The sequence below is a fragment of the Dromaius novaehollandiae genome, chromosome 2, assembly GCF_036370855.1.
Source record: "Dromaius novaehollandiae isolate bDroNov1 chromosome 2, bDroNov1.hap1, whole genome shotgun sequence".
Taxonomy (NCBI): Eukaryota; Metazoa; Chordata; class Aves; order Casuariiformes; family Dromaiidae; genus Dromaius; species Dromaius novaehollandiae.
Window position 1 is genome coordinate 139068590 of NC_088099.1, and position 26870 is coordinate 139095459.

The window sequence follows — 26870 nt, forward strand, 5'->3', positions numbered from 1 at the left end:
TTAAGAAAATAAATAAAGGAAGGGAAAAAAACAGAGCTTGCCTTTGTAACAGTTGATAAATTATTGAACTTATTTGACATCAGTGTACTTACAAAATGCCCTCTGGTGGCTGGTAACAGATCAAGGGAACAGGGAATGACTTGAGCTCAGGAAGTTGCACTGCAAATCCCGGAGAGATGGATGCTAGCTTGTCCAGAAGTGGCAAGGTAGATATGCGTTGGTGTTATACGCTAGCATGAACCACCCCATTGAACACGCTCTTCCTGTGCCGCGCACATCACTTCTTTTGTTCTTGTCACTAAGGGACATGACAACCAGTTCAGTGCATAAACCGATGACTTCCCTTGTGCTTGGGAAGTCATGGATGAAGGTTTAGTTCACACTATTCAACATGTGAAGAAGATTTGTGGTAGGGAAGGACATCAATACCATAAAATCTGCAGAAGCAAGCATTCTTTTTCATACTCAACCAAAAATAACTGCAAAGCAAAGATTGATCTAATGTCCCTTTCCAGTTACCAAGTACTGCATCTGTCTCATATGGTACCCATGCATGAATGGACCCATGAGCAGAGAGCTGAGTGGTTCTTCCCTCTTTGTCCTAAGCAGATTAGGCATAATTTCTTTAAAAACAATGTTTTTCACACAGTATCCACAGTGCCACTAGCAGGGCAGCCTTTTCAGCATAATATAGCTAAACGTTAGTTTTAAGTATGCAGTAAACTATCGTGATTGATTATATTATTACCAGGTTGTCACAGTACACTGTAACTTTCTTAAAAACAGCTGCTAATTTTAAATTGTATATTAAAAAAACAGAGAATCCTTCCACTTAGGATCATGCGGATTCAGAAAGCACTTCAACTTCATCACAGGTTTGAATCTCAGTTCAGCGACAGTGATTAAAGTGGTTATCATTGGCTAACCTGTGTGCAGTGAATATGGATATATAAAGTTATCAGAAGGTTACAATAAATCACAGGACTCCACAGTGACTGCTAAAAAGTGTAAGTCTAACCTACAGCAAGGGCTGAGCAAGTAGGAAGATTAAACTGTTTCCTCCCTTAGAGATGCTGCAGCAAGCGTGTCTTGTTCATTCAGATCTGTTTATATCAGAAAACGCACTCTCCAGCATTTTCAGTTGAATGCCTTTGTGACTACTTAAAATACAAAGCGATGTAGTAGGTCTCTGATGCTTTTTACGAGTTTGTTTCCCAGGACTCCGAGAGGAGCTATGAAACCGTAACTGGCTATCCTTAACTATTTGATGGCATTTATTAGTCGCTAGTGTTCATTTTAACAGTGAACCTGTATCTGTTTCATCAATACTTGGCAAAGTATGTGCATGTAGTTTCTTGCTTTTACTGCTCTGTACACAACAGGAGTTCATCTGCTGAGCTGTCACTTTTCTGGAAACAGCTGGGCTTTAGTTAGTACCTTTTAAAGTGGGAAGAAATCCAAACGAGAAGAACAAGAGTGGAGTTTTTCAAATGTCTTTCCTGGAGTTTCTGGGGAAAAAAAAAAAAAAGAAATATCCCACACATAACCTACAGATGAACTCTACTATAAGCACATCCTCAGTGGAAGCTGTGGTTTCGCCAGGTGACAGTCATTCGCCGAAAATGGAATTTTTATCAGGTGCCAGAACACACAAAGATATACATAAAACTGCAGCAATACTGGTGTTTAGATTAGATATTTTAGGAAAGCCTCCCAAGAGAGGGTTTTACATACATTCTTGGGAACTGTCTAGCACAGCGAACGCCTGTAGGAAGGCCAAGGCTTGAGCCGCTGAGCGGTGACCTTGGAGGACTCCCTTGTGAAGCAGAGAAAACTCTGCAGTGTATTTTATGGGGATTCTTCTGCTACCCGGTGAATAGAAACACATAATTTTCGCAGTCAGTGAACGCAATTCCATCCTGAAGTTCCAATCCTTAAGCTCTAAAACACACACCTAGCTAAACACCAAACAAAATAAGTAAGGCTCTTCTTCTGTTTCCATAGTGTGTTATCCTGGCTTCTAGACAGAAATGCCTTTTCTGTCTTACTATGAAAGTAGCCAGACTTTTTTAAAGTTATGTGCATGAGTGCTCAGCTGGAACTGATTACTTGTGCTCTCAGCAAGGCTCTTGTGGATGACACTCCAAAAGCCTTGTTGGGATTTAAACGCAATTGTCCCATAGCACTGTCTGCCTAACTAGGGTCCCTTCGAAGGGCACCACTGGGGTGAGAGCTATCATTTTGGCCCCTCCAGGGTACCCCAAATGTCTAGCATTCCCTCTCGCTGTGCTATCAGGTTGTGAGTGATACAAAATGTTTATAATAAACATTCTAAAACAGTTAATTTTCCAGATGAAGTGTAGTACCTCAAATGAAAGCCACAAGATGCTATAAACTTCATAAGAAGCTTTTCATTGAGAAATAAATATCAGTAGTTCAGGGAGGAGCGTTATTAACTGATGATGGTTTGCTGTGAAGCTTTTCCCATAGTTGGGACACTCATACTAGCTCCCTATGCGATGAATTCTATTATGTCTAATAAAGTTTGAGTTCAGGCTGAAATCTTCTCCTGACTGGAGATAGTCTCTAGTCATGGGTCATAAGTCTAGATAGGTCTTAGGCCTGTTCTCCTCTAGCTGACTGTTTATCTCCATGCAACTTGCAGGAAGTTTCTTCCAGTCTGTTGAATTTGTTCAGAATTGACCAGAGGCTCAGTAGTTATGGTAGGATGCACAAGAGCAGGCAAAGCATGATCGCATCAGCTTTATTCCTTAAGAAGCCAGGTTGCAAAAATGACTCCTGGATGCACAGAAAGAGTCCTTCTGCTCCTCAGTATTAATAGCCACCACAGAAATATGCTTTGTGGTTAAAGGACCACTAGAGCATAGAGTGGATGAGTTAAACTTCATTGGTGTGTGGCACATAGGGTGGACAATTCTGTAATCCAGACATAGCGGCACATTTGACTCCACGTTGTCTGGTCAGTAGCTCCCAGATCTGGCTACTGAAGTCGGTGTCAAAGCTAACACAAATTTCTACAGGTTCAAACACACAGGTTCAAATGTGAATGGAGTAAGTACTAACAGCTGTCAGAGATCTGAAACTTGAACTTTCTTTTAGAGAGGGAGCCAAAGTATTCAGAATTTTTTCCTATGATGTGTATTGGATTGAGTTGCATGTTCCTTGGGATGCACTCATTTTCAGAGCTATTTAACTGTATAAAATAGGGAATAAACACATAAACAGCGACAAAAAACTAATGATGAGACTAAGCCACAACATTCGAAACATGCCAAGTATATGCATTGTCATGCTGGATCAGCACAGCTATCCATCTAAAATGGTGCCTTGTCCTTAAACAGTGGCCTATATCATATGTGCCAAAGGAGGACACAGAAATCCTTGTGGTGAACAGTTATGCAATAGTCTGCCCTTTTTTCGATATAAAAGGGTTAGATGGCTATGATCAAACAGTCATGGCCTGAAAGTCACATTTCTTTGGTTAAGAATGTATTTTTTTTGTCTGTATCAGCATTAAAGTATAAGTTAAAGTGTACCTGTAGTTTTATTCACTTGAATATATCTCAAAGTCCTTAAGGCTAATCCTTAAGGGGACATTTATCCCCTATGAATCCATTCAGCAATTCTGCATTATAGCAGGTAGGCAGGTTTCTTTTGGCTGAAGCAATCTGAATATGGTACTGTAACTCTGCTCCAGGGAACTGCTGCTGAATGAGACAAGATGCTCTCTCATACTGTTCTTAGAAAACTTGCCATCTTGTGAGCCTCTGTAGCAAGATCTTGGGTTTCTTTTGTAGTAATGCAAAGCACTAATCACAAAGTCAAGAAAATGCATTTTTGACAGTAGAGGGAATGGGCTTTTGTTTATTCACATGTTTACTTACATGCTGTATTTTTTTTGCTTCATACCAGTAAGTCGTTCTGTGGTGATTTCCTACAGCTTCCATTGGGAAGTGGTTGATCATTTGGCCTTATTAATGGATAGCTAAATGATTAAACAGTAAGTAAGTGGTATGTTTTCAAAATTTTATGACTCATACAAGCCTTGACTGGCCTTGTTTTAGAAGTGTAGTTAACATGTATTGGCTTGTAGATATGTCTGTCACCGTTTTAGCATCTATTAAAGCACAATTGTGACAGATTGTGTGAGACTTCATTGAAGTAAAGGGTGTGAAATACCCACCTGTCACTCAAGATAAATATAAAAAGCAGCTAAGTTGGTGTTTGGAGTAACTCATCTGAAACAGCCAGAACAATAACCCAGAAAGCAAGAGCGCTGAAGGCTGAAGGCAGAGTGGTTTCACGGGGTGCTAATTGCAAGTGGGAAGGGGCACTGGTCGATGGTGTTATTTGTGAAGAGTCACTTCTCAGCTAGCAAGAGCCCAAAAGAAAGCGAAACAGGGGCGCTCACCAGGCAGAGTGCTTCTGCCACCCGGGCCTGGGCTTTCAGATAGAGACACCGTTTCTCTGGTGCTTGATTCCTGCTGTGCTCAGAAAGAGAGGACTTTGTGCACATGTAGATAGGACTACATCAAAGAAGCGACTATATCCGTAAATGTATTTCTTATTCTGTACTAAATTCCTCCAAATGCTGATTGTTAGCTAACTGACCAATTCAAAAGAGATCGATATATAGACTGTGTGATCTATCTTACGCTTTGAAAATACGTTAGAAAATCAGAAAGCATGCTAAGTGCACCCCTTTATAGCCTTTGTACTCTAGAAGCATCTTGCATGCTAAACATCCAAAACATACTCAGCAATTTGTACATGAAGACAGTGCTCACGTTTACACAGTGTTCTTTATCCATGTAAAATCATTTCGTACTGTGTAGATGTGTTTGGATATGTTTTCATGTGTGCTTAAATTGCTTAATGTATTCAAACTTTGCAGGCTCAATTAAGTCTGAAAATTACATATTCATTTTCTAAGAATTTTTCTTTCAATTACTAAGTGCTTCTAAGTTTGCCATTGTATATAATAATAAAATGTAATTTTATGGTCAGTGGACAGCTCAATGCATAATTATCTGTTTGCACAACCAATTCAAAAAGTTGTCTTCTCTAGAAAGGGCTGTGAAAATCCCAGTGTTCCATAAAAAGCTGCTGTTCTAGTTACAAGTGCTTCTAAATATTCACCTTTTAATGAAGCTTGCTTTTAGGTACTGATTGGTGTACTAAACATTCAGTGTGTTAAGATCTTCCCATATGTCTAACTGCTTTAAATGTGGAAGAAATTGGAGGACATGTGGGAAAAGTATTTAAAGATTTTTTGAAGCTGTGAGACGTAAATATTTTTAATCTTTTTTTTTTGTCTAGTTGCTAAGAAAGTACAAAAGATGTATTTAACATCCTATTTCTTTAGCAAGCATGGACTATGATGAATTATAAATCTAGAGATAGGAAAGGTAAGCAGTATACTGAAGAAGGCAATGTGGAATTACGAACAACTGAAGCACAGGAGAGGAGCACGGTACTTTAATTTGTAGGCTGAAATGCCACTACAACTGCTCAGTGTTAAAGAGTCGGTTTTTACTGAGCTAAACTTCTGCAGTATGCCAAGGAAAAGGTCTGCACAGACCTCTTCACTGCCTCCAAAATGGAAGGAGGTTTTATTGCTCGGAGAAGACTTTATTTTGTGGGGGGAGGAATGGAAAGATCCTTATCTGGATGAATTCTCCCCACTTCAAATGTGGTGTTCACCTAAAAATGACATCAGTATATTGCACTGTCTGAGTTTTGAACTTTTAAATATCAGGAAGAGACAATTATTAAAAAATAATATTTCAGCTGCGATTCTTTTCTTAGGACAGTGTAAGGATGATTCACTTGCCAGAAACATAGCAATGAATGTGATTTGCAATAAGAAAGGAATAGAGAAGAAACAGCTAAGATAAACATGGTTCCTCCTTTGAAGTGATATAATTTGCTAAAATAGTGTTTCAGGAGTATGGTTGTTTCTTTATTTAGTGTTGTTGAAAATCTGTGAAGTTTGGTGTGTTCAGGAACCTGGTTACTTGAGCTAGACTTTTCCACCTTTGTCTGAAAGTCGGGGAGGTCAGATGATAGTCGAGGAGGTCTCTCTTGGTGGCTACTGAAAGCATTTTCTAGAATGACAGTAGTGTTAGGACTTCATTTCTGGACTTATCCTGTCTTTCTTTACAGCAAGGAAGTGCATATTTTGCAGAAAAGCCTAAAAACTCAGGTACAGGAGCCACACTAAGTACATTGTGCTATGGAAAGATAGGCTAGCAGTCTACAGGTCTTTGATAGTCTTTAGGGCATGGGTTAAGATGCCCTCATGTAATTAAACTTGAATACGTTACTGTTGGACTAGGGTAAAAGATGCTGAGCGCAAATGTACTACAGTATCTGTCAGATGATAGCCTTTTTTTTTTTTTTGAGTTCACTTAGAAATTTTACATAGATAACACCGTACAGTTTTGGAATTGAATTTGAAAGCACCAAATGAAATCTAAATTGTCACTAGAATTGATGGAAATTATCTTTTTGAATACTTTGTATATTTTTTTATATATATATATAATCTTTATTTATATGGAAAGCCAGAAATACCTTCATTTCTGACGTATCTCTAATCCTGAATTACTGAATGCATTGTTTTTTTATTTTTTTAATATGGACAAAATAATTCCTGATAAAGAGCTTTGCAAATGCTTATTTTATTTCTTTAAAAAGGCAGTTAAGATAGTACAAGGCACAGGAATGGGCATAGGCATGTACCTAAATCCTAGGATTTGGGCTTGATACTTTCAGCCGAGCGTGACACAGGAATTCCATGTGTGTATCTGTGCCACCCATCTGTGCTTTAGTGTTTCTGCTTTTAAAACAGGCCTGCTTTCTTACAGTTGTGTCTCAAGATTCAGGTCAGCTAGAAAACAGGGGAAAATACTACAGGAAAGAGATTAAAAATCAGCAATAATCCTTTCAGTAAACACTTGACTTGTTCTATTTGCTGTGATGTGTTGAAAACATCTAATGCACTAAGTTTGAATTTTTAAAATAATTTTAAAATAAAATATGTGCTTTTAAAACATTAAAAGAAAAGTACCAATATCCTCATGTGGGCAGTAGTGGAGGTGGTGGGAGGTGGTTCAGTGCCAGAGGGATAGCCATAGGTTAGCTTTGCAGGCTGTACCTTTTGTTCCCCAGGCCAGCAGGGAATGGCAGCAGTGGGGAAGCAGCAGTTTAGCTCCTGGGCACAAAGGAATTCTTAATGCCAATTAAAAACAGTCTTAACGACTTCCAAAAGCAGCCCCCGAGCCAGGCCTCCTCAGCTAAAAAAAGATGGGAAAGCAACACATTGTAGGAAATGATGGAATTCTGAAAATCCCATAAGAAAAGAGGGAAACACCCTTTGCTTTCCCTACCACATCCTCAGCTCTCACTCCGTTAAAAGGGGATAAAAATGCAGAGGAGTAACTGGTGTAACGGTCCCATTTTGAAAGTGACTTTGGCTAACTTGGGGATTGTTTGTGGTCAATGTGTTATTTCTAACTAAAATGGCACTTCATAAAAATAACAAATTGTTGGCAACCATTGGTCTTTGAATTCTGTTTCTAGTTCTGGTCTCTATTTCTGTTCCTCTTGGTTGCTTTTCTCCTAACAAATCAAACTTCAGGATTGCAGCAGGAAATTTAGATTTAACCTCAAGAGTCAATGTTTTGTCTCATGTCTGCTCTAATGTGATACAGATGTTGGAACTGCTGTACGTAACTCAAGATTTGATTGAGCTAGCCCTCCCTGCCTAATAGAAAACATAGCTAACTGCAATGCACATTAAACACAGATAATTCTGAAGGCACTAAGCTTGAGAATTTTATAAATATGTTTAAAAAATATTTGAGATATTACTTCAATTGCACATCCTTCAGCTATTTGATGCTGCCATGGAGATTCTGCCATGGTAAAGAAGCAGAGCTTTTTTTCTAGTCTTTTATAAAAGGAAACAACACAAGTAAGTAAACACACAAAAATACAATACCTGAAATTTTTAGTCTGGATATTCTTTTTCCACATCCTCCTCTTTAAAAGATGATCAGAAATGCTGGGATTATACGCTACCTCTTGAATCTCTTTTTACTGCTTTTGTTTTCTGACAGTCCTGATCTCCTCTATTCTTGGTGGTTTAGTTTTCCCTGTCTTTAGTTTTCATGGCCGGAGCATGCTAAAGACTTAGATATTTCTTTGATGAGGACTGAATGGTAAACAGGGACATTTCTTGAGATCCTGCTGTGCTATGTTAGCCCCGGTACAAAGTAATCTAAAATGGGTCATTCCCATGTTCATTCTTACTTCATCTTAATTTACCTCACTTCCAATAATGGGATAAAAGTTTGCTCGTGTTCTGTACAGGCAAATTTTACACTGTTTTATAAATGGGATTTTTTAAAGTTAAAAGCAAAAAGTTTACATCATCAGAGAGTGCTATTCCTCCCCGTAACAAAATACTGATTTTGCATGAATTCAGTGCATCTATAACAATCCTCAAGCCTTATAATATGAACACCAGGCAGATATATGCTCCACAGAGCAATTTCCAAGCAGCAAACAGACCAGGTAGAAATCACTTGATACCCAGAAAGGAGTAAATAACAACCCAAAAGAAAGACACCCCGCCCCCGCCCCCCGGGAAACACAGAGCAGCAAATGTGTGTTGCAGATCAAAGAAGAATTATGCGCTTTCTCAGCCTGTTGTTGACTAATACTGGCGCTGAGTTTTTTACCTTGATCTCCATGGCCTGCTGGGTATTCATCTTTGTCCCTTAGAGGGACCTTAGTGCTGTGTAGGTGCATGTTATGCAGGGCCTCATAGGGGGGTCTTTGGTCCGCCTGAGGGCTCGCGGCTGCTACGTTGGTGATCCCACGGCAGCGCAGAGAGCTGCAAAAGTGGCTGATAAAATTCCTTGTCTTCTGCTGCTTAACTCTCAGCTCCAAGATCGTCACAGCTCTATTGAAAAATAAAATAAAATCTCATTCAAACGATGGCCGTAGTATGGCAATGAAGTCACTTCACGGTCGTTGTATCAACAAAGTAAGCCATTAGTTGAATTGGTATTTTAAACTATAAACCTGTTATTTCCCCAGTAATACGGGCTGCATCATTTGTTGTTAACTGTCCTTCCATATCCTGTTGGAAAGCATTTGATGTCAGACTTTTTTCCTTCTCCATGAACAAAGGGCAGCTAGCGAAACAGGGCTGGGAGCTTGCTCGGCTCCTGCAGAGGGACTGATCCTGCCTGGTAACCACAGCATCATTGCTAAAACTCTTCCAGGCCTTGTCACTTGTTGCACAGGAACATCAGCAACTATTTCTAGCAACTAGATTTTGAAAAAATAAGGAAGGTTATATCAGTGCCCAAAGCCTCTAAACTCAGTTTGTATACTGAGGACAGGAGCACCGTGTCATGTTAAAAACGGCAGACTCTCTCTGTTACCACGTGAGAAAACTGTGAAGCCATCCACGCAGCATGACTGTAAATCATTGCATCTGAATCTTTTTTTCTTCCAGGCTTCAGTTTATTTCTTTCATTTCCACAAACACTATACAACATTCACAGGTAAGTGAATTAACATTAAATGATTTCTATCCCCTCCTGTTTAATTTAGTGCATTAATGATTTCCTCACATGAGAAATAAATGTAATGTTTGAAATAAATGTAATGTTTGAAATAGCTTAGCTTCTTTCAGCCAGATCCTGTCCTGATAATGTGGTGTAGGTTTTTCTGTGGTCAAGTTTTCAGAATCTGCCTGGTTTCTTTTCCATGTTTGTAACTCCTGTGGTTTTCCTTTCCCGTGTCATTCTCCAGGCAGTCCCACCTGGACAGTAAGTTGATGAATGCTCTGTAGTTAAAGATACTGTATTTTATTTGCAGTGAAGTGTGGTTTGTAACTTCTACCTGCTGCAGGTATAAAATTCTGCAGTTGGCCATCCTACGCTCCATGAAGTGGTTTGTTGTCTTTCAGAGCCATCTGTAAAACTTCTCCATGTCAAGTCTGCAGATAATTGCTGTCAGAGACAGGCTAGGCAGGTGGCAAACTGTGATTACTTCTAAGAGCTGGCTTACTGCACCTAGAAATTGTATACACAGCTAGTTTGTACTCTGATGGCCTACATTTCTTAATGCTGTCCTGCCGTCCTCCATACTTGCTTGCTCGTTTCGCCCATCTGTCACATCAGGTCTCTCAGAGCCTACGTGTCCCGGGGGAGGGACTGTCACTCCCTGTCTTGAGGAATTAGTAGAAATGAATATTAGCATTTAAATTTGGGAGAGAATACAAGACAATAATGCATAGCATTTATACCGCCCCTTTCACATTGCAGTACTCACTGTAGTTTATAAAAGCATGAATAGCCCCGAGTCTTGGGCAGGAGAAGTGGAGAATCAGGAGATCTGGGGCAGGAGAGGTTGAGGGAGCTGCAGAAAGGCAGGGAAGATCAGAGGAGGAGGAGAGCACCTCTGGCACCGCCAAGCCTTGCTAGCAGCAGCATTTAATCTAAGGAATGCTTAGTTTTTGCTTTCTTCCCTCTTCTTTCAGGACTTTTGTGTAATGTTTTCCTTCTCATGTCATCATCTGACATATTTTCTCTCAGGCCTTCTGGTGGGTTTTCTCGTTGCTCAAAACAGAGGAGCACAGTAACTCTAAACATCCCGTCAGGATGGCTTGGAGGATGTACTCGCAAATTATTTGGTGATGAAGAATTTGAGTTTTTCCAATAACCTTCTCCTGTTCTTCATCATGCTGCCAGTTCTCAGCTGTTATTTTATCAGAAGAATATTTTTTGGAATGAGAAAAATACTTACTGGATTTTGGTCGAGCTGTTTTTTATAAACAGAAATATTCAGACATTTTAAACAAGACATTTCCCAGTACACATCGAAGAGAGTTGTTCTTCTGAACCATGATTATGAAGAATTGGTTTAATCACAGTGAACCTTAGTGAATTAGACCTCCCACTCTTTTAATATCCTCTCAATAGGAGTTTTGTTTGAGTGAGAAGGATGCAAAATAGATGCAAAAGCTATTGATCTTGCAGTTAGCCTTTTCCTAGCTGACAGAAAATACAGTCCATTACTGCCTTTAGAAGACAGCTTAAAATATCCAAGAAAACACAACAGATCAATAATTCGGTTATACTGTAATTAGCAAAAAATCCACCTTTAGGTGAGTTTGCAATGCTGCAGGATGGTGTAGCCGCATCACCTCAGCAGCTCACCTTGTGTAAGCTTAGTGGTTTATTGTGAGACAGTGATGAATGACAGCTGACCAGCAGCTACATGAATAAAACATTATAATTTTAGCCCAGAAATAAATGTTACTAGGGTATCCCACAACTTCTCTTCCAATGTCTGGTTATCTAACACATTTGCACAGGTAGTTGTGTTTGTAAGATGAATTCTTGAGGGATAAATTTTCTTACTCCATAAAATCGTTGTATTTATTTACAGAGCACATTTAAAGAAAACACTGAAGAATGGTTCTTTGTATGAAGGACTTCTACCTCTTGTGTCACCTCTGTTGCTGTTCATTCTTCTTACAGTCTGGGTGGTTTTATCGCCAGGCAACATATTAGCAAAGCAACCAAGATTGTTTTTGTGGATGGTTGGGGTTGCTTTCTCAAATGTTATTGTAAGTATTTTTGTGGTGATGGTATATATTTAGAAATAGCTTTCTGTCAGTGAGACTTCTAGTTTTATGTGAATAAACATAAGGGAACAGGAACTGCAGTTAAAACTCAGCAGAATCACTTACACTGCTCCTCCACCTCTGTGTTACGCCCTCTCTTATAAAACCACACTGTAGCAGTTGTCCAGACTAGTGAAACTTGCATTACTGGCTTTTGGATATTTACTCTACCGCAGCATAAAATTTTTATGAGGTTCTTTTTTTTCTTTTTCCCAGAGTTTTATGAACAGCCCTAGGGAGGCTTTACTTCCAGAAATATAACAGATATTCACCAACACATAAGCGGAACCAGGGACTTGGCTAAGTAAACTAAAGCTAAATGCAGACACAGACTTACCAGCAAGAGCAGGAGCGGTCGTAGCCTTCGCTGCTGTTCTGCCTATTAGTGTGGTAGAGGCATAGTTCAGCTGAGCCCTTATTTCCCCTTCACTGTTCAGAGTGAGGTAGCACTGACAGCGATTTTTAGGGAAAGACGTTAAGTGATACAGGGGCCTTGCAGTGGCTGTCTGCCCGGAGATTAGTTTCTCCTACACAACATCATCATTGTGACCAATCTTCCCTCTTCTTAATGCCAGTGGGGCAGCCTAAACCTCGGTGAAGCCAGACAGTAAAGCTGGACATTGTAGTTAACGCTGGGCTTTCCTGTTTGGCTGCTGGGAGAGGGGAAGGGAGCAGCAGCCAGGTACGAAAGTGTTCTTCCAGTTAGTGCTGAAATACCCTAAAGGTTTGGGACTATCGTCATTTTAGAAAGATAGATAGTCTGCAACACCTTCTAAGAAACTCTGTCACTGAGTGACTCTAAATGCAACTTAAGAGGTAGAAGTCTTGGAGTTCCCTGCATTGTGAGAGAGATCTTTGAAAATGCAGGATTTTAAAATGGAAAGCCTCATCCCTCTAGAAATTTGTATTGAGGAACGGAAAAGAAATCAGAATTGTGATGCTTGTTAGATGTATTCTTTCAGTCCGTGTTTCTGAGGGGCCCAGATCAAACAGTTCCCTCTTAAGGACTTAATCTTGCAAGTACTGGCATTTTTATTTCCTGAATTGTAAGTTTTATTGTATGAATTTTTCATTATTTAATGTATCCCTTTTTCTTAAGGGAACAGTATATATTCCTAAATGAGAAATACAATTTTATACTAGTGAGGAAAGTGCTTCCAGAGTCTGACAGATGGCAGGTTCTGCCTACACATTTTAACCAACCAAGAGCAATTGTGGCAGGATGCTTGTAGAAAAAAATCAGTAAGGCAAACCAGATATGTCGTAGACATTGAGTATAATGCATATTCTTAAGGCCTTGTTTTTTCTTTTACCAAAACAACTACTGTGGTATTAGAGGCTTACACGAATTAAAAATGTATATGTATTAGTTGACATTTATAAAATTTTAAAAGCAAAAAATAAGCCCATATTTCCTTTTTTACCTCCTCTGGTACCTTAAACACGCATTTCCTTCAGCAACAGAGTAAAGGTTGTCATAGCAATGCTTTTTTTCTCCATGATATTCTGACACATTGGGTTTTCATTATCTGTTCTGTAGACCACAAAGTGCAGCCCACATTTCTCTACCTGCCAGTATCTTGAACTTCTCATGCCTTTGACAACATATTTAGTCACCCAGTAGATACTTTTGGCTAAATGCCTGGTTTTTGAACCTGACCTCACAACTCTGCAATGTCAGAACAAGCAGGGAAGCCACTGGCCTCCTGGGAAAAGGAAGAAAGAAGGGCCTCCAGCAGGAGCATCTGAAAGATGGATATTTTCCAGCCTTTTTGGTTAAACTAAGGGAAAAAGCATGCAAGGCCAAAAAAAGAAAACTGCTTATCTCTCAGAGGAGAGCTGCTTTTCCCAGTCCCCGGTGGTGGGAGCAGGACTCCTGCCGGCGTGATGGCCCATCTTTCCAAGGAGCTAAGGCTCTGCTTTGACACTTGCTCATAGAGATAGCTCAGAAATACCCGCCTCTGAGCAAATGCCCACACAGTGCAACTCGGTTCCCACTTAGCAAGTCCTCAGAGGCAAAATTTCCAATTTGAGTTGAGGATTTGGGCCCCGCAGAGGAGGCCGCCCCTGAACTCTGGTCCTTCCGAGGATTTTGAGCTCCTCTGGAGCCATCTCCCTTCCAGTTCTGCCTTCGCCTCCTTGATTCTGTGGCCCGAAGTGTCTCCCTGGCTGCCTGGTCCCCGTCTTCTCGCCCCCGCTGGCCTCTCGCCCCCGTACCCGCTAGCGTTGCAAGGCTGTAGGCGACAGGGACTGACAAGCGCAGGGTGTAGCCCTGCTGGCAGTGATGCCTCTTTCCATCCTGCCTCTCCCAACTTCAGTGCTCTTTATGCTGAATGCTAGTTTTGCCTCACTTACAGCATGAGTCAGTGCTTCAGGAACAGGGGGAATAAGGACTGGAGGGAGAAGCGCAGAGCACACTTCATTTTGCAGCCCTGTGATGTGTTAAAGGTGAATCGCTCCAAACATTAATAAGAAATCTTTATGTAAAATGGAGTACTGTACTTAACATGGTGTAATAATGGTTGAAAACATTATGAAATCCAACCTCTGGATAGGTGCAATCAGTCAGCCAGAAAAAAAGAAAACCCAACCCCAAACCCCTATATATTCATATATTAAAGAAATTGCTTTAGCACTTTCTGGTACCCTCTGGAACAAATCCTAAAGGATTCATAAAACTGATGTTATTTAAAAAATTCATAATCAATACTGATAATGCATTGTAAGCAAATATATTTATGTTAGGTAAGTGCTTACTTCTTACATTATTGAAAGTTAATTAATTTTTCATGTTTTATTTTTGCGTTCTTCACTTCTACAGTGCTACAAGTAAAGGCAATATTTTTTCCCCTATGGTTAGGTTTCATTCAGACTCCTATTGTTACCATCAAGCACTGCAGGGATTGAATAGCATATATAAAAACTAATTTATCATTTTATATTTCACTCAGAATTTAAATGTGTTTAAAATTACAGTTAAAATAGTTAAAGTATTTCAGATGTGCCTAAATCCCGTTTTCAGTAAAGGGACTAGTTCATGAGACAGATTTCTTAAGGAGATAAAACAGGTACAACACTTCGATGCCTGAGTATATTTGAAAATCTGAAGTTCAGCTGAGTTCATCTCATTACATTTCAAGAGCTCCATAAAATCAGGCTGATGGTTTTCTGTTGAACTGTGCATCATGTATTCGTTTTCCGCCAGCCTGAGAGGGCTCCCTTACCTGCGTTCCCAGCACATCGTCAGGGAGTCGATCTCCAAAATTGATTCAAGTAAATGGTGTCTCCCAGGCAGGTGTTTGAGTATATGAAGGAGTGCTAGGAAAGAAGAGCAGAATTTAAGAGAGGCATATATTACTCCCCTCCCCTTGCATACAGTGAAGCAGACTGTATTTCTGTGGTGCCGTGTGATTAAAATAGCAGTACTCTCTCCCAGGGAGGAAGCGGTGACATGTTGGATTTGGGGTTGCAGCGTTACGACTCCGTGTGAAAGCATGGAGTGTCAAACAAATTCCCCTTTTGCAAACTTGCACTTCAGCTCATAAAGTGCAGCACGTCAAAACACTTGTCTCCATAAAAGAGGTGTATATTTTAAATTACTTGCAATAAAATCCTTCAAGAATCACAGACAGTAAGGCACAAAGGTAATCATTTATTATAGTTTTCGTACCAGGAACAAGCCCCACTCTGAACTCTGGCTCTTTTTCCCCACTGAAAACGCCAATGGAGAAACCAGGCAGACTTTTTTTAGAAACCCCCCACGTGGCCTGACCCAGCGCGTCTCACCAGCGACTTTCCTTCCGACAGTGCAAAGTGATAATCTGCCAGATGAGCAGCACCAGGCCCGAACTTTTCCACTGGATCCTCTTTCCGTTGGCTCTCGTGGTCTACGCGGACATCTCCGGGCTCCTGGGCTGGACAGAAGAAATAGTGCTTGGTGTCTTTGCCGTGTCCGCCACGGTCGCCCACGTGCACTACGGCGTTTGTGTGGTGAGCGGACGCCTGCGATGGGGCAGAGGAGGAGTTGTGCGGGCTGGGGGGGCAATGGGCTGAGGAGGCTGCACCGCTTCGGTGCTGGCCAGTTGGGGCGGTGGGCAGGAATCTGAATGCGAATTGCGCTTTTTTTTTTCCTATTATTTGGTTGATTTAGTCTAAAGTAGAAGAAGGCAGTAGGCGCTGCCTTTTTGCACATACAGCAATGTCTGTGACATGAGCCTTTCCAATGAATTAACTGGTAGCAGTTTAAAACCTAGCGCGACCACAGCACTTATTGACTGCTTTTATGGAGCAGCCTGTCTGTGTGGCACTAAAATTCCCCCAGCCCCTCTCCTTTTTTTTTTCTTCAGGTTACCTGAGTGGAAAATAGGAAGGTAAAGTGCAAAGTAAAAAGGCATCAAATTCATAAAGTGAGGTGGTTAACTTGGTTTTGAATCTGCAAGCAAAATAGCTGTCCAGACAGCTAATCTTTTCTTGGCTGTCTGTTAGCATCTCTCTCGAGCTGGAGACATGAATGGTTTTCCAGTTCACGCAGCCTTAGCAGCACATTCTTGTGTCTGCTAGATATCAGTTTTGTCATTTATTGTCATCTGAATTACTCCTCAAATTCATTTTTCCTCAGTTAATGCCCTTTCTTTCTAAAGAGCATTGTCAAATAATCCTCAGGGAAGTGTCTTAATGGCGGGTTGTTTTCAGATAAAGCATCTTGTATGGCAGAGATCTCATTTAACAGGGATTTGGGCATTTAAGATTTGCTGTTGGGCTGTGGGAATTTTTGTTCCCCGCATTTGAAAGAGGCCTTTTGTCTGCAGCCACTGGCATTGCAGCAGGTTTTGCAAGGGGCTCGATATATGGTGCTGTCAGTGGGGTCAGAAAGGAATTACCTTGGTCAAAACTCCCTAGCGAGGGACCGGGCCCAGCTCCGCTGCTCTTTTATGTCGCCCATGAATCTGGGCTGTAGTTATTGAACTTCCCATCAGCACGGTGCGAGAGGAGTGGAAAGATCACAACTCTCTTGCTTTAATATTTGTAGGACCTCGTATAAGCGAGGACGTTGACTGGGTCCTCTCTCCTCTGACCAGCAGAGTGGAGACTTGGACTGCTGAAGCACGTACCAAACTGCTTGCTAACCTCTGCGATTTATCCTTAGGGGAGGCAGCTGAGCGAACACTTCAACATTTACATCTTTTCGTTGAAGAAACGTGTCCAGGAATGAACACTTGCACTGTGATCAGATTGTAACACTTAACATGGAGATTCACAGCTCTTTTCCTGTGATAAATAGTGGAATTAATCTAATTAAAATAACCAAAGAACAGAACGGGCCAGATATTCAAGCCACTGCAACAAAGAGCGAAGCAGGAAGATGCTCCATCTCAGAGAAGATTCCTGTCCAGCAGTGACGTGTTCACAGAGTGGTTCAGTTGCTAATATTATTTATTCTCTTCACTAATGCCATGTAATACCTGCTCCGAAGCTTTTGTCTTCCTCCTTGCCACTGTCTCTGAAGTCCTGGATCAGTCCAGCCTGGGTTACATGGGATCTTTCATGTTTTATAACCAGTACTGGTTTTGTCCAGTCTCTTCGCCAGTGGGACCTCTGACAACGCACGGTCTCTGTATGTCCTTCCCCTTCACACCTCTGTGCCGGCTCCGGTTTCTGTATTTATTGCCTCACATCTCGTTTCTTCCATACAGCCTCCGGAGGGGCTTTTCTGCACCTCAAATGAATGCATGAAGAAAAGTGAACCAGATCAGAAATCCATGGGCACAGCAAAGTGTTTTCCAGACCTGCAGTCCCCCTGGCCCGTATGTAGCTGAGTGTGAGCTGACCCAAACCTGTCCGAGCAGGCTGCAGGCAGCAGGCAGTTGCCTTTATAGTTATTTTCTATGCAGTAACAGCACAGTGTTGATATTTAAGTACCAACAAACCTTTGAAGATTCTCACATTTGCTGTAGAACTAGTGGCTGACTGACAAGCCAGCACACAGCTTTCTAAACCAAGAAGCAAGGGGTGGGAGATGGGCTGGATATGTACGTCTCATCTACCAGTGCAAAATGCTAAGCAAAGAATTATTGCTTGCATTCTTGAATCAAATTCTTGTGATTTTAGATCATGACTAAATAAAATTGAGATGAGTTTTTAACACTAGAAGTTTATATGCAGATGTAAACTGCTGCCTTTGTATATAATGTACGTAGGTTTTCTGTGTGCCTTGGAGGAAGGACTAGGACTTTGAGTTTCGACTCTTTTCATATGCTGCCCTAGCCAAAGGGACTCTGTGGCCTTGAAGCACTAATGAAACAATCTGTCCGCTTCCCCCCGGAAAACATTATGCTGTATATCTTGCACAGAGGATTGTAATTGACTGACTGGCGTTTTTATTATATAGTTAAGTAGCTCACTTGCCAGAAGCAGGGCAGAAGCACAGTTGTTTAGCCACTCAGTTGTTTAGCCACTAAGCCTTAAGTTCACCTTTTTTAATTCTGAAACTATTTATCTGGCTTTAACCCTTGCCTGTGCCTATTTTCACCCGGTTAACATATTCTTACATCAGTACTGCTTATTAGTATTTTCAGATGAGCACCAACTAGTTACATCTCCCACATGCATATTATGTGAACTGCTTCAATTTCAGCTTGTGTGGCCAGTTACAGTAGCTGACCTGACAGGTTTTTCAAACCTACCAAAAAGTTAGTAGAGTAGGTTTCCTCTGGCAGCTAATTTAACATATATGGTAGGAGACAAGTCTGCATATCAGGTGATAGGAGGAATAAGAGTTTCATATAGGCACTGTGGAGAACAGACAAGGCACTGTTTACTCCAAAGGCCTGCTGAAGAGGGGAAGGTATCACTGTTCACAGATGGGGAGTGGGACCGGGCATAGGCTGGGTAGTCTCTCCCTTGCTGTGGACACACACCCCAGCTTGTGCAGGATATGGTAACAATGCCTTTGTCACCACCTCCGCTATTATCTGCTACCAACCCCTTGCGGCCTAAACTAATGTCAAGAGCCTGACCCACACCAAAGCTGCCTCATAGATCAAGTGAAAAGGGGAATTAATATCTACAACTACTTGCAGATCAGGCATGAGAACCCATGATGGGGGGGCCTCCACTATTTAGTTCTCTAAATCTGAAGGGTGGAAACCTTTGTCACAAGTTTTCATTAATTTCTTTTCCCTTCCTTTTTGAAAACCCAGTCAGCTGGTTGAGCCCAGAGGAGTGTGTCAGAGTGACATAGGTTCTGGCTACTGATAAGGATGCCAAGAAACCTAATCACAATAGACATGCGCCTTAGAAGCATATAAAATGTGATAGTAACAACAGCTCTTTGGAGCTCCCTCTCAGCTGGTCTGGGACCCCCCCCCCCCCTTATTGCGTCCTGCACACTTGAGACCCTCGCCCGACATGGAACAGGTCGTATTACCCCTGCTTGCTCTGTATGTAGTGTAGTGTGTTATTTTTACCCTGTTAAATACGGAACTTGCTATATTGTTTAAACTCTCTTGCTTAAGGATACTGGTGTACTTAATATCTGAAACCTGATAACCGCCTGGCTGTTTGGTCAGTGAAGCGTTAACAGAAAAAAATACAAGTCACCCCGCTGGCCACGAGCAGTGTTCGTGACAGGCATGCACTCAGCAATCTCACTGTTGGATGAAGTTCAATATTGAGATGCCAGATATACTGGAACAAAAGTCTCACCTATTTCAGCCATTTATTTTTAACCCATTCATCAAAGCACCTGGAGGAAGCCCTGAGGAGAAAAGAATTGGAATGCAATAAACAAAAATGCCTCTGGATGAAAAGCAGTTGTATGGAAGAACTCCTTGGGAAGGCTTTCCCTCTACTGTCCATTTATTTATAAAACGGTTGGAAATCAGGGACACAGAGGCGGCCCAATTTGATGCACTGTGATGGAATACTTTGCAAATACTTCATCAAATGAAATTATAAAACTCAAACAGCCACTGGCTATCTGCACATACTATACTTATACTTAGAAAGGTTATCAATTTTAAAAGAAATTAAGCTCTGATCAGCTTTTTCATATTCTGCATAGTCATGGCAGATAACTTTTTTTTCCTTTTTTAAAACTACTTGTCACTACAAGTTGTATAAAGACAAGTATAACCATAGATGATGTCATGCAGTGTATATATTGAATTGTTTGCCATTGTAGAGGATAACTGGCTTAACAAAAGGAAATAAAGATGCTTTGGTCATAGGGTGGTATGGTCTCAGATTTATTTTATCATGTCAGATAATGGCACGAAGGTGACTAGAGTTCCGTCTTTAACCTTTAACCCTTCTTTAAGCTGCCTTTTTCTTCTTGGTCAGCTCACATATGGCAAAAAGTTTTCAACATTCTGAACTGAAAAAAAATTTCTTCTTTTTTTAAGCTGTAACGAAGCTACGTTCGCTCTCCCAGGGTGGTGTGCCCAGGCTGGGAAGGGAGCCTGGCGCGCTGCTCCGGATGCGCAGCGGCAGCAGGGGGCCAGGGCCGGCCGCGGGATGCAGGGAGCTTCGGCGCGCAGGCTGCCCCCTCCCGCAGCTCTCATCCCTGGCGATGCAGCAGCAGCGATTTCAGCAACCTCTCTCGCTCCACAAGGAAGCGGAGCCGTGGGTTTTGCAACACATTTTTCCACTTTGCTCCACACAAAGGGGTATTGCAATCTAAAATGTAGATGGTTTTTAGGCTCTGCACTGAAGATTCATCCCTGAATACTTGGTCACTGCAGGGAAAGTCCTCTGGGAAGTGCAGTGTTTCTGCTATAGCGTTCTCTTCACCTCGTGGCTCTTCCCCACTTTTGTGGCTCTTCACCACTTCTGCTTTTGCTGTATCTAAACTGAGTGATACTAAATGAGATTTAGTACTCTGAAATTGAAAGTGTTTGCTGAAAGTTTTCAGTCATTTTAGTTTTTGTTTTTATATTTTCTTTTTTTTTTGATTTGTGAAAGGAGACACAGTTGCTGGGTTCTTGCAGAAAGGAACATACCTACACACACACAGAGAGAATAAGTGAGCCTTTCTCTTCCTGCTCCCATACACAATCAATAATGAAGCAACTATATATATTTAAAACAGGAAAGTATTATTTTGGAAGGTTTTGAATAGTCTCTAGAGCTAGACAGATTTTCACTTTTTTTTTTATTAAATATGTAAAAAGATAAACGCAAGTCAAGTTATTCACATATTCAGACAAAAATCTACTCTACCATGCGACAATTTGTGGATAACGTAAAATGACCGATACATCTGAATAAGACTTTTTGTATCTATTATGTCATTACTTATCTATTTATAATTAACAATACATATGTTTACATTCCTTTCAGTTTACATTTAATATATAACCAAAGCTTTATGGTGTGCTATTTAGTAAAGGTAATTACAAATGCATATTAAAACCATAACGGAATAATGGGTTACTCACAGGGGGAAGGGGGGCGAAGGACAACTCTTTCCCCTCTCAGAGCATCGCTCTCCCCTCAGCACAGCCAAATTTCTAGTGCCCAAGAGGTAATTTACTGCCCCAGCTCCCTACCTCAGTCACTTCCTCCTTGATACAAGCAGTGAGAGTGCTATGGCCCTCAGACCAAAAATAGGGGGGGGGAAAAAAAGGAATTTTCAGGAAACAAAGTTCAGCTTTTGTGTGTGTGCTCTGAAGAGAGAAAAGGACAGCGGCGCAACGGCCTGGCTCTGTTCCCTCAGAACTGGACAAGCCAACCCTTTGCACCTTTAGAAAAACATTTTTTCTTAAAGAGCTCGCCCTGCACGCCCCTGCTCAAGTACTAGCAGAAGGATGAACGCAGTAATCACAGACCGCTGCTGATGAAATCGAGTTTACAGCCTGATCCCAAACTCCTTGCGCCATCGGAAATCCCAAACATGTTAAAGGACATTCTGGAGACTGGAAAAAAATTAGTAACTGCTCTTCAGTTCAACAGTATTATGAAGAACTACTGTTTATTACAATGACAATTGTAATAAATACATATGCTCTAATAAACACAAATACAATGAAAATGACAATTCCCCCATTTGTGGTGATTCTTGGAAATACTTTGGAAAACACACAATTTTTATAACTCAGATCTTATTTGTAACTAATCGAAATCAGAAACAAAAGTGCTGGCCTGCAGGTTGCAGCACTTTCACCAGGATCAGGCAGGAAGTGAGGTCAATGCTGGAGGCAGGGCCAGAAAACTCCCAACCCAGAGGGTCTAGAAACCCCTCTGCTGAGCAGAGGGCACAACCGAGAAGATGGAAATACCTGTTCTAATGTTTAACAGTATTTTATATTTTGTCTGTGGCGTAAAGCAACAGCAGTGATCTCATTTAGCGAAGAGCCACTTAGCTGCAAATTATTTATTAAAAACAGAAAAGTGTGTGCGCGTGTGCACGCACGCGTGTGTATTTTAGGAGCGGAGGGATGTTATTTAAAAGCCTTTTGGAAGTGTAAGCTGAGAACTTACACTTTAGGATTCCATAAAGAGCTAGGATGATTTAGCTGTTCAATAGCTTTTTGAGTTTTTCAGTGACTGTAGACTGGGATGGGACTTCTGTGTACCTGCTAAACCAGAGTAACAATCCAGAATTAAGAAATCGAGTGAGAGACCAAGAATACCAAGCATTAAATATTCAAAGAGACTAGAATGTGATAAAAATAAGGAATGCTTTGTAACACATTAAGATATTTCTGTTTATAAAATACCATCATTTAGAACAGGATAATGGGGACCTTATTAGGAAGGACCACCCTTGGTGCGGACCTCTCCAGGTTAGATGTGGGTCTGCAAGGCGCCAGCCTCGCCAGGAGGGAGGTCGGCCAAGTGCAGAGCTGCTTTTGTCCCCCTGCATCAGTTGGTCCCTCTCTGACGCGCGCTGTCTCCAGGACTTCTTGCTGCTTCTCCGAGCTTCAGAAGTAGCCTCAACACCCACAAGGTGTTCACCGCCCGCTTGGAGAGCATGCAGGGGTTTCCAGGGCTACTTCTGTTGCTGGCCTGTGCATAAGCTGTGAGCATGCCTAGCACTAAGAAGGAAATTTTCCATCTTCCATACTTGTATGGCCAGGGCGGCAGGGGGAAGATAGCAAAAAGAAATGGCTGGCCTACTTTGTCCTCTTCTGGGGAGTGGGAAGTCAGGTATGAGGCCAGAGATGGTGTCCTGCAGCTACAATTTCGTCAAGGAGATCTGTCTCCTGAATCAGCCCCGAGCTCTGTGGATGCAGAGCTGAGGCTGGAGGCTGGGACAGAATTCCTCAGGAAGGAAGAAAAGCTGGGAAATGTCTGTTGACTAGTCAAGAAACTGGGAGGGTTTTCAAAACTTATGTGGATGTCTATCCTCCAGAAATAAGCCAAAAAACATATCATGCAGCTTTCTAACAAGCTTTCTAACACAGGGGTTTAAATCTTTCCTAGTAAAACAGATGTTTTGCCTTCCATTTTGTGAAGGCGGGAAAGGAATAAACGTGAGCAACACAAGCATTTTTCTCCACAACACACCTCATCGTTATGGCTTGAGTATAACTCCCACTGTATCCCTTTATTCCAATTGTTTGACCGAATTTATGCCCCAAGGCAGATGTACTAGAAAACGCCAAAGCACCACAAAGTGAGAGACACAGCAAGTGGTACGGTACTTCTTGCCACACAAAATGCCAATATAAATATGTTAGAACAAGTTACAAGTGTATCATACTTAAGACAAAAAGAAAAAAATAAATATATATATTCTTTTTAAAGAGCAGAACACATCTCAAGCAGCCAAGTGGTGAAGTTGCAGTGATGTACAGTAGGAGATGTAGCCCTACAACCTCTTGGGAAGATACACTGAAAGAAGACTTCTGCAAATGCATCTTGGCAAAGTATGGGTACAGAATGCAGTGGTTGGCTGGCACTCACTATGGTACATAAATGTTAATGGCAGACTGGGAGTGAACTGATTTCAAGTTTGAGGCCACACACTTTCCATTCTCCAGAAGAAAGTTCTCACACGTAACGAAAATTGTCAGAGACGTTGGGTGAGTCAGTACTCCTCCTGCTGCTGGGGCTGTTCATGGACTTGCTCTTCACCTTCATGCTCTTCTGTGTGGCTCTCCTGCAAGGGAGAAAAGACCCCAAAACATTCTTTAGCAGAAAGCTAAAGTAACCTCATGTAACCCAGTCCCACAGTGCTCACCGTGGCCTAGAGCTTAACTTCTAATTTTCACTCTAATGAGAAGACATTGGTAGCTAATAATTTCAATTCAAATTCAGTTACTTGGACACCCTTGTATTTTTTCCTCTGTCTCTTCCTGTTCCGCATCTGCACCCAATGTTTCTGTAAGTCCTTTCACACAAAACTATAATTGTAATATATTAAGACAAAGTTAAAATTAAGAGCTTTTTGTTTTTAATCTATCTCAAAGGCAATGAAAATAAGTAAAATAAATGTTAACTCCTGGGTAACGAAATTCAGAACCATGAGCTAATGAAACTTTCTGTAGCTATTTTGCATAGCTTTTCATTTAATGAGTTTTAAAACTATAAGTTTGTTTACTGCAATTTGTTGCTGCAGCCTATAGGGTATGAGTAGTGGTAAATAAATTCAAAACTACATTAGGCTAATCCATGTTGACCTGTTTTCATGAAGTTGTAAACTGTTTATTATTTCTCAAGTACTTCTGGACTTGCACATAAATACAAAATGAGTTGTTACCTAAGAAAAGCAGCATCAGGTAGAATTATAATAAAATACATTTACTTATTTGTTTTTAATCAGTGTCTAAGCAGTACTGATACTTCCCCAGAGAAAATGTCAGTTGTTGACATCACCGAGTGATGATTGCTCCGGTAAACAAATATTTTGAATAGCTAGACAGTGAGATGGCCAACAGTTAAATGCTTTATCACAGCACCCTAGTGTGATCCTATTTTCAGTATGTCTAAGGATTTATTAACCTGTTTGCTGTAGTTTTCACACAATCTTCACTCTCGGTTTATATCACAAAATGGACTTGACACTTTTGCTATCAACTGCTTTAAAAATTAAACTCAGCTGCACTTTTAAGTCAGAAATTCAATCTCCCAAAAATAATTTACCCATGCTAATACAGACCAGAGTTCAAAGGCTACCAAAACTTTGATGTTTAACTTTATCCAGAAAGTACAACAGAAGACTCGCTAAGCATGAACATAAATATTTTCCAGGAAAAAAATTCAGTTCGGCATTCACCGACTAACACAGCTACTGTTAAAAGTCAGATGATCACTAATAAACACTTCCCTATTCCAAACAAATTTAATGCATAGTCATTTCCAGAGCTGTGCATCTGAAGGTACACTCCTGTAGCAAGACGACTCCCTGACTGAAAGCAACCCTGGATCCGCAGAACAGATGACACTAATTTTAATCAATTTCCAATTTAGAGACAACAGAGCTGGTAGCTTGCGCTGGCCTAGAGGCATCAGAGCTCGAAAAGACTGATGCTTACAGCACTACTTTTGTATCCCTATTAAGCACAGCTATATTTACAGAGCCTCTCTCTCAGTGGATTTCATTTTTGCAGAGAATGGTTCACTGAAAAGATCCTATACAACTACTCTCTGCCCTGCATTAGTAGCACTCAGCTGCAAGCGACTGAGAAGGAAAACACTTTTCCAAGACACTGAGCTGCCATTCAAAATGCACCGGCACCAATGCGATACTTCTGCAGCCCCAGCCTGGCTCCCAGCAGTTTTTGTTAGAAGCCAGTGGTATAAACAAACTTAAATAAATAAATAAATAGATACTGCTAAGTCTTCAAACTTGAGGCAAAAATGAAAAGGAAATGGAGGCCATAACTTCAATTTTCCCAGAACAGTTCACAGCAGCTTATGCAATAAGAAAATATTTTCCTTCTAGCAATAAAATATTCATATTTCTAAAGGTCAGAAATGGGAGAATATAGTTCCTAACATTTGCTGAAACAGTAGAAATGTTCAGCTGTTCATCAAATACAGAAATAGCCAAATTACAAATGAAAGCAAGCCCTCTATCACTCAGGAGCTATTTTCAGGTAGAAGCCACATATGCCAGTCAGGGCAATTGCAGCCGGGTACCTCACAGCCCCTTGGGGGGAACCACGACCTTATCGCATACAGTACATTGAGTCAAAATAGCTTGCTGCGTAGCAGCTAGAAATCACGTCCTCTGTGATGGGCTGCAAGAGTGCAAGACTTGTACAGGATGCGAGTTGCATGGACGCCAGCCGACAGCCGTGAGAGCATGATCCAGCATTACGGTGTGGCAACACTGAAGTGCATTTCGCTGTAGTGAGTTATGTCCCCACAGCCCCATCTAGGCAAAGAGGGAGTAACATCCCGACGCTCCTTCTGCGTTCAAGTGACCTGCTCTGCAATGCACCTGTTCAATAGGCTCTGCATACACAGATTTATGAGATACACCTATTAAAAAGCAGATTCAGGCAGATTTTATAGGTCACATACCTGCTATCCTTTCATGCATAGGAGGAAAAGCCTCTAGCCATAGGGAGTGGCTTGGGAACCTACTCTGCGACCGTGAACAAGAGCAGCGGCTCCTCTCCTGCCAGGCTTTGCTGGAGATGGTAAATCTGCTGCCGCTACCAAAGAAGTTGTTCTGAGATTTGGACATGTGCATCTCAGTATGTACAGGTTGTATAAGTACTTGAAACAGGAAAGACAAGCGTCATGGTGCACAATTACCTTGGCAGTGTGCAATCTCTTTGAATATCATCCCCTAATAAGGAAAGCACTTAGAGCATTTATTTCCGGCTCAGATCATAGGACCACGGTCATCTTTGTCTCACACTATGAGAGATGCTATCTTTTGATCCTTTGACCCGTCTGCCTCGAACTGTTCAGGTGTGACTGCAGACTGAAGCGCTAGACATTATGAAGACCAGCTGCCACAGGGTGCCTTTCCCAATAACAGCAGCAGATGTAATGGCTGCTAGAGCACAAAGATACAAAACCCACTGAATTTAGAGCAATTGCTTCGGAAACTTGAGCTGACAGATCAAATAGCAGCAATCCACCCACCTTCCACCTGAACTGAACCAGAACAGCCTATGTAGGAAAGCAAAAGCAGTAACATTTTGCTTTATGCCAAAACCTGTACGGCTCAGCGTTTCAT

At 41.3% G+C, this 26870-nt stretch overlaps 2 protein-coding genes and 1 long non-coding RNA gene across 7 annotated transcripts in view; 1 reads left to right on the forward strand and 2 right to left on the reverse strand.

The window, feature by feature from the left end:
* The window catches only part of LOC112984826 (ethanolaminephosphotransferase 1-like), a 52935-nt gene extending 32979 nt beyond the window's left edge, over positions 1 to 19956 (forward strand). For 2 of the 4 annotated variants that reach the window (XM_064507569.1, XM_064507570.1), the window contains exons 7-10: positions 9554 to 9602; positions 11494 to 11674; positions 15539 to 15721; positions 16878 to 19956. In XM_064507569.1, the coding sequence (XP_064363639.1) occupies positions 9554 to 9602; positions 11494 to 11674; positions 15539 to 15721; positions 16878 to 16943 (479 nt within the window). In that variant the 3' untranslated portion in view covers positions 16944 to 19956. The remainder of the gene's footprint in view (positions 1 to 9553; positions 9603 to 11493; positions 11675 to 15538; positions 15722 to 16877) is intronic. The other 2 variants (XR_010387977.1, XM_064507571.1) reach the window with 2 other exon arrangements.
* Positions 8712 to 15641, reverse strand: LOC135327613 (uncharacterized). Its single transcript, XR_010387978.1, has 3 exons — positions 15518 to 15641; positions 14956 to 15049; positions 8712 to 8992 (listed from the first exon to the last, which is right to left on the reverse strand). It is a non-coding gene; the product is annotated as an uncharacterized LOC135327613 (long non-coding RNA).
* Positions 19957 to 20863: 907 nt separating the features above from the next.
* The window catches only part of MAPRE2 (microtubule associated protein RP/EB family member 2), a 103150-nt gene continuing 97143 nt past the window's right edge, over positions 20864 to 26870 (reverse strand). For both annotated transcript variants that reach the window (XM_064507572.1, XM_026102976.2), the window contains one exon: positions 20864 to 23834. In XM_064507572.1, coding sequence (XP_064363642.1) covers positions 23763 to 23834 — 72 coding nt within the window. In that variant the 3' untranslated portion in view covers positions 20864 to 23762. The remainder of the gene's footprint in view (positions 23835 to 26870) is intronic.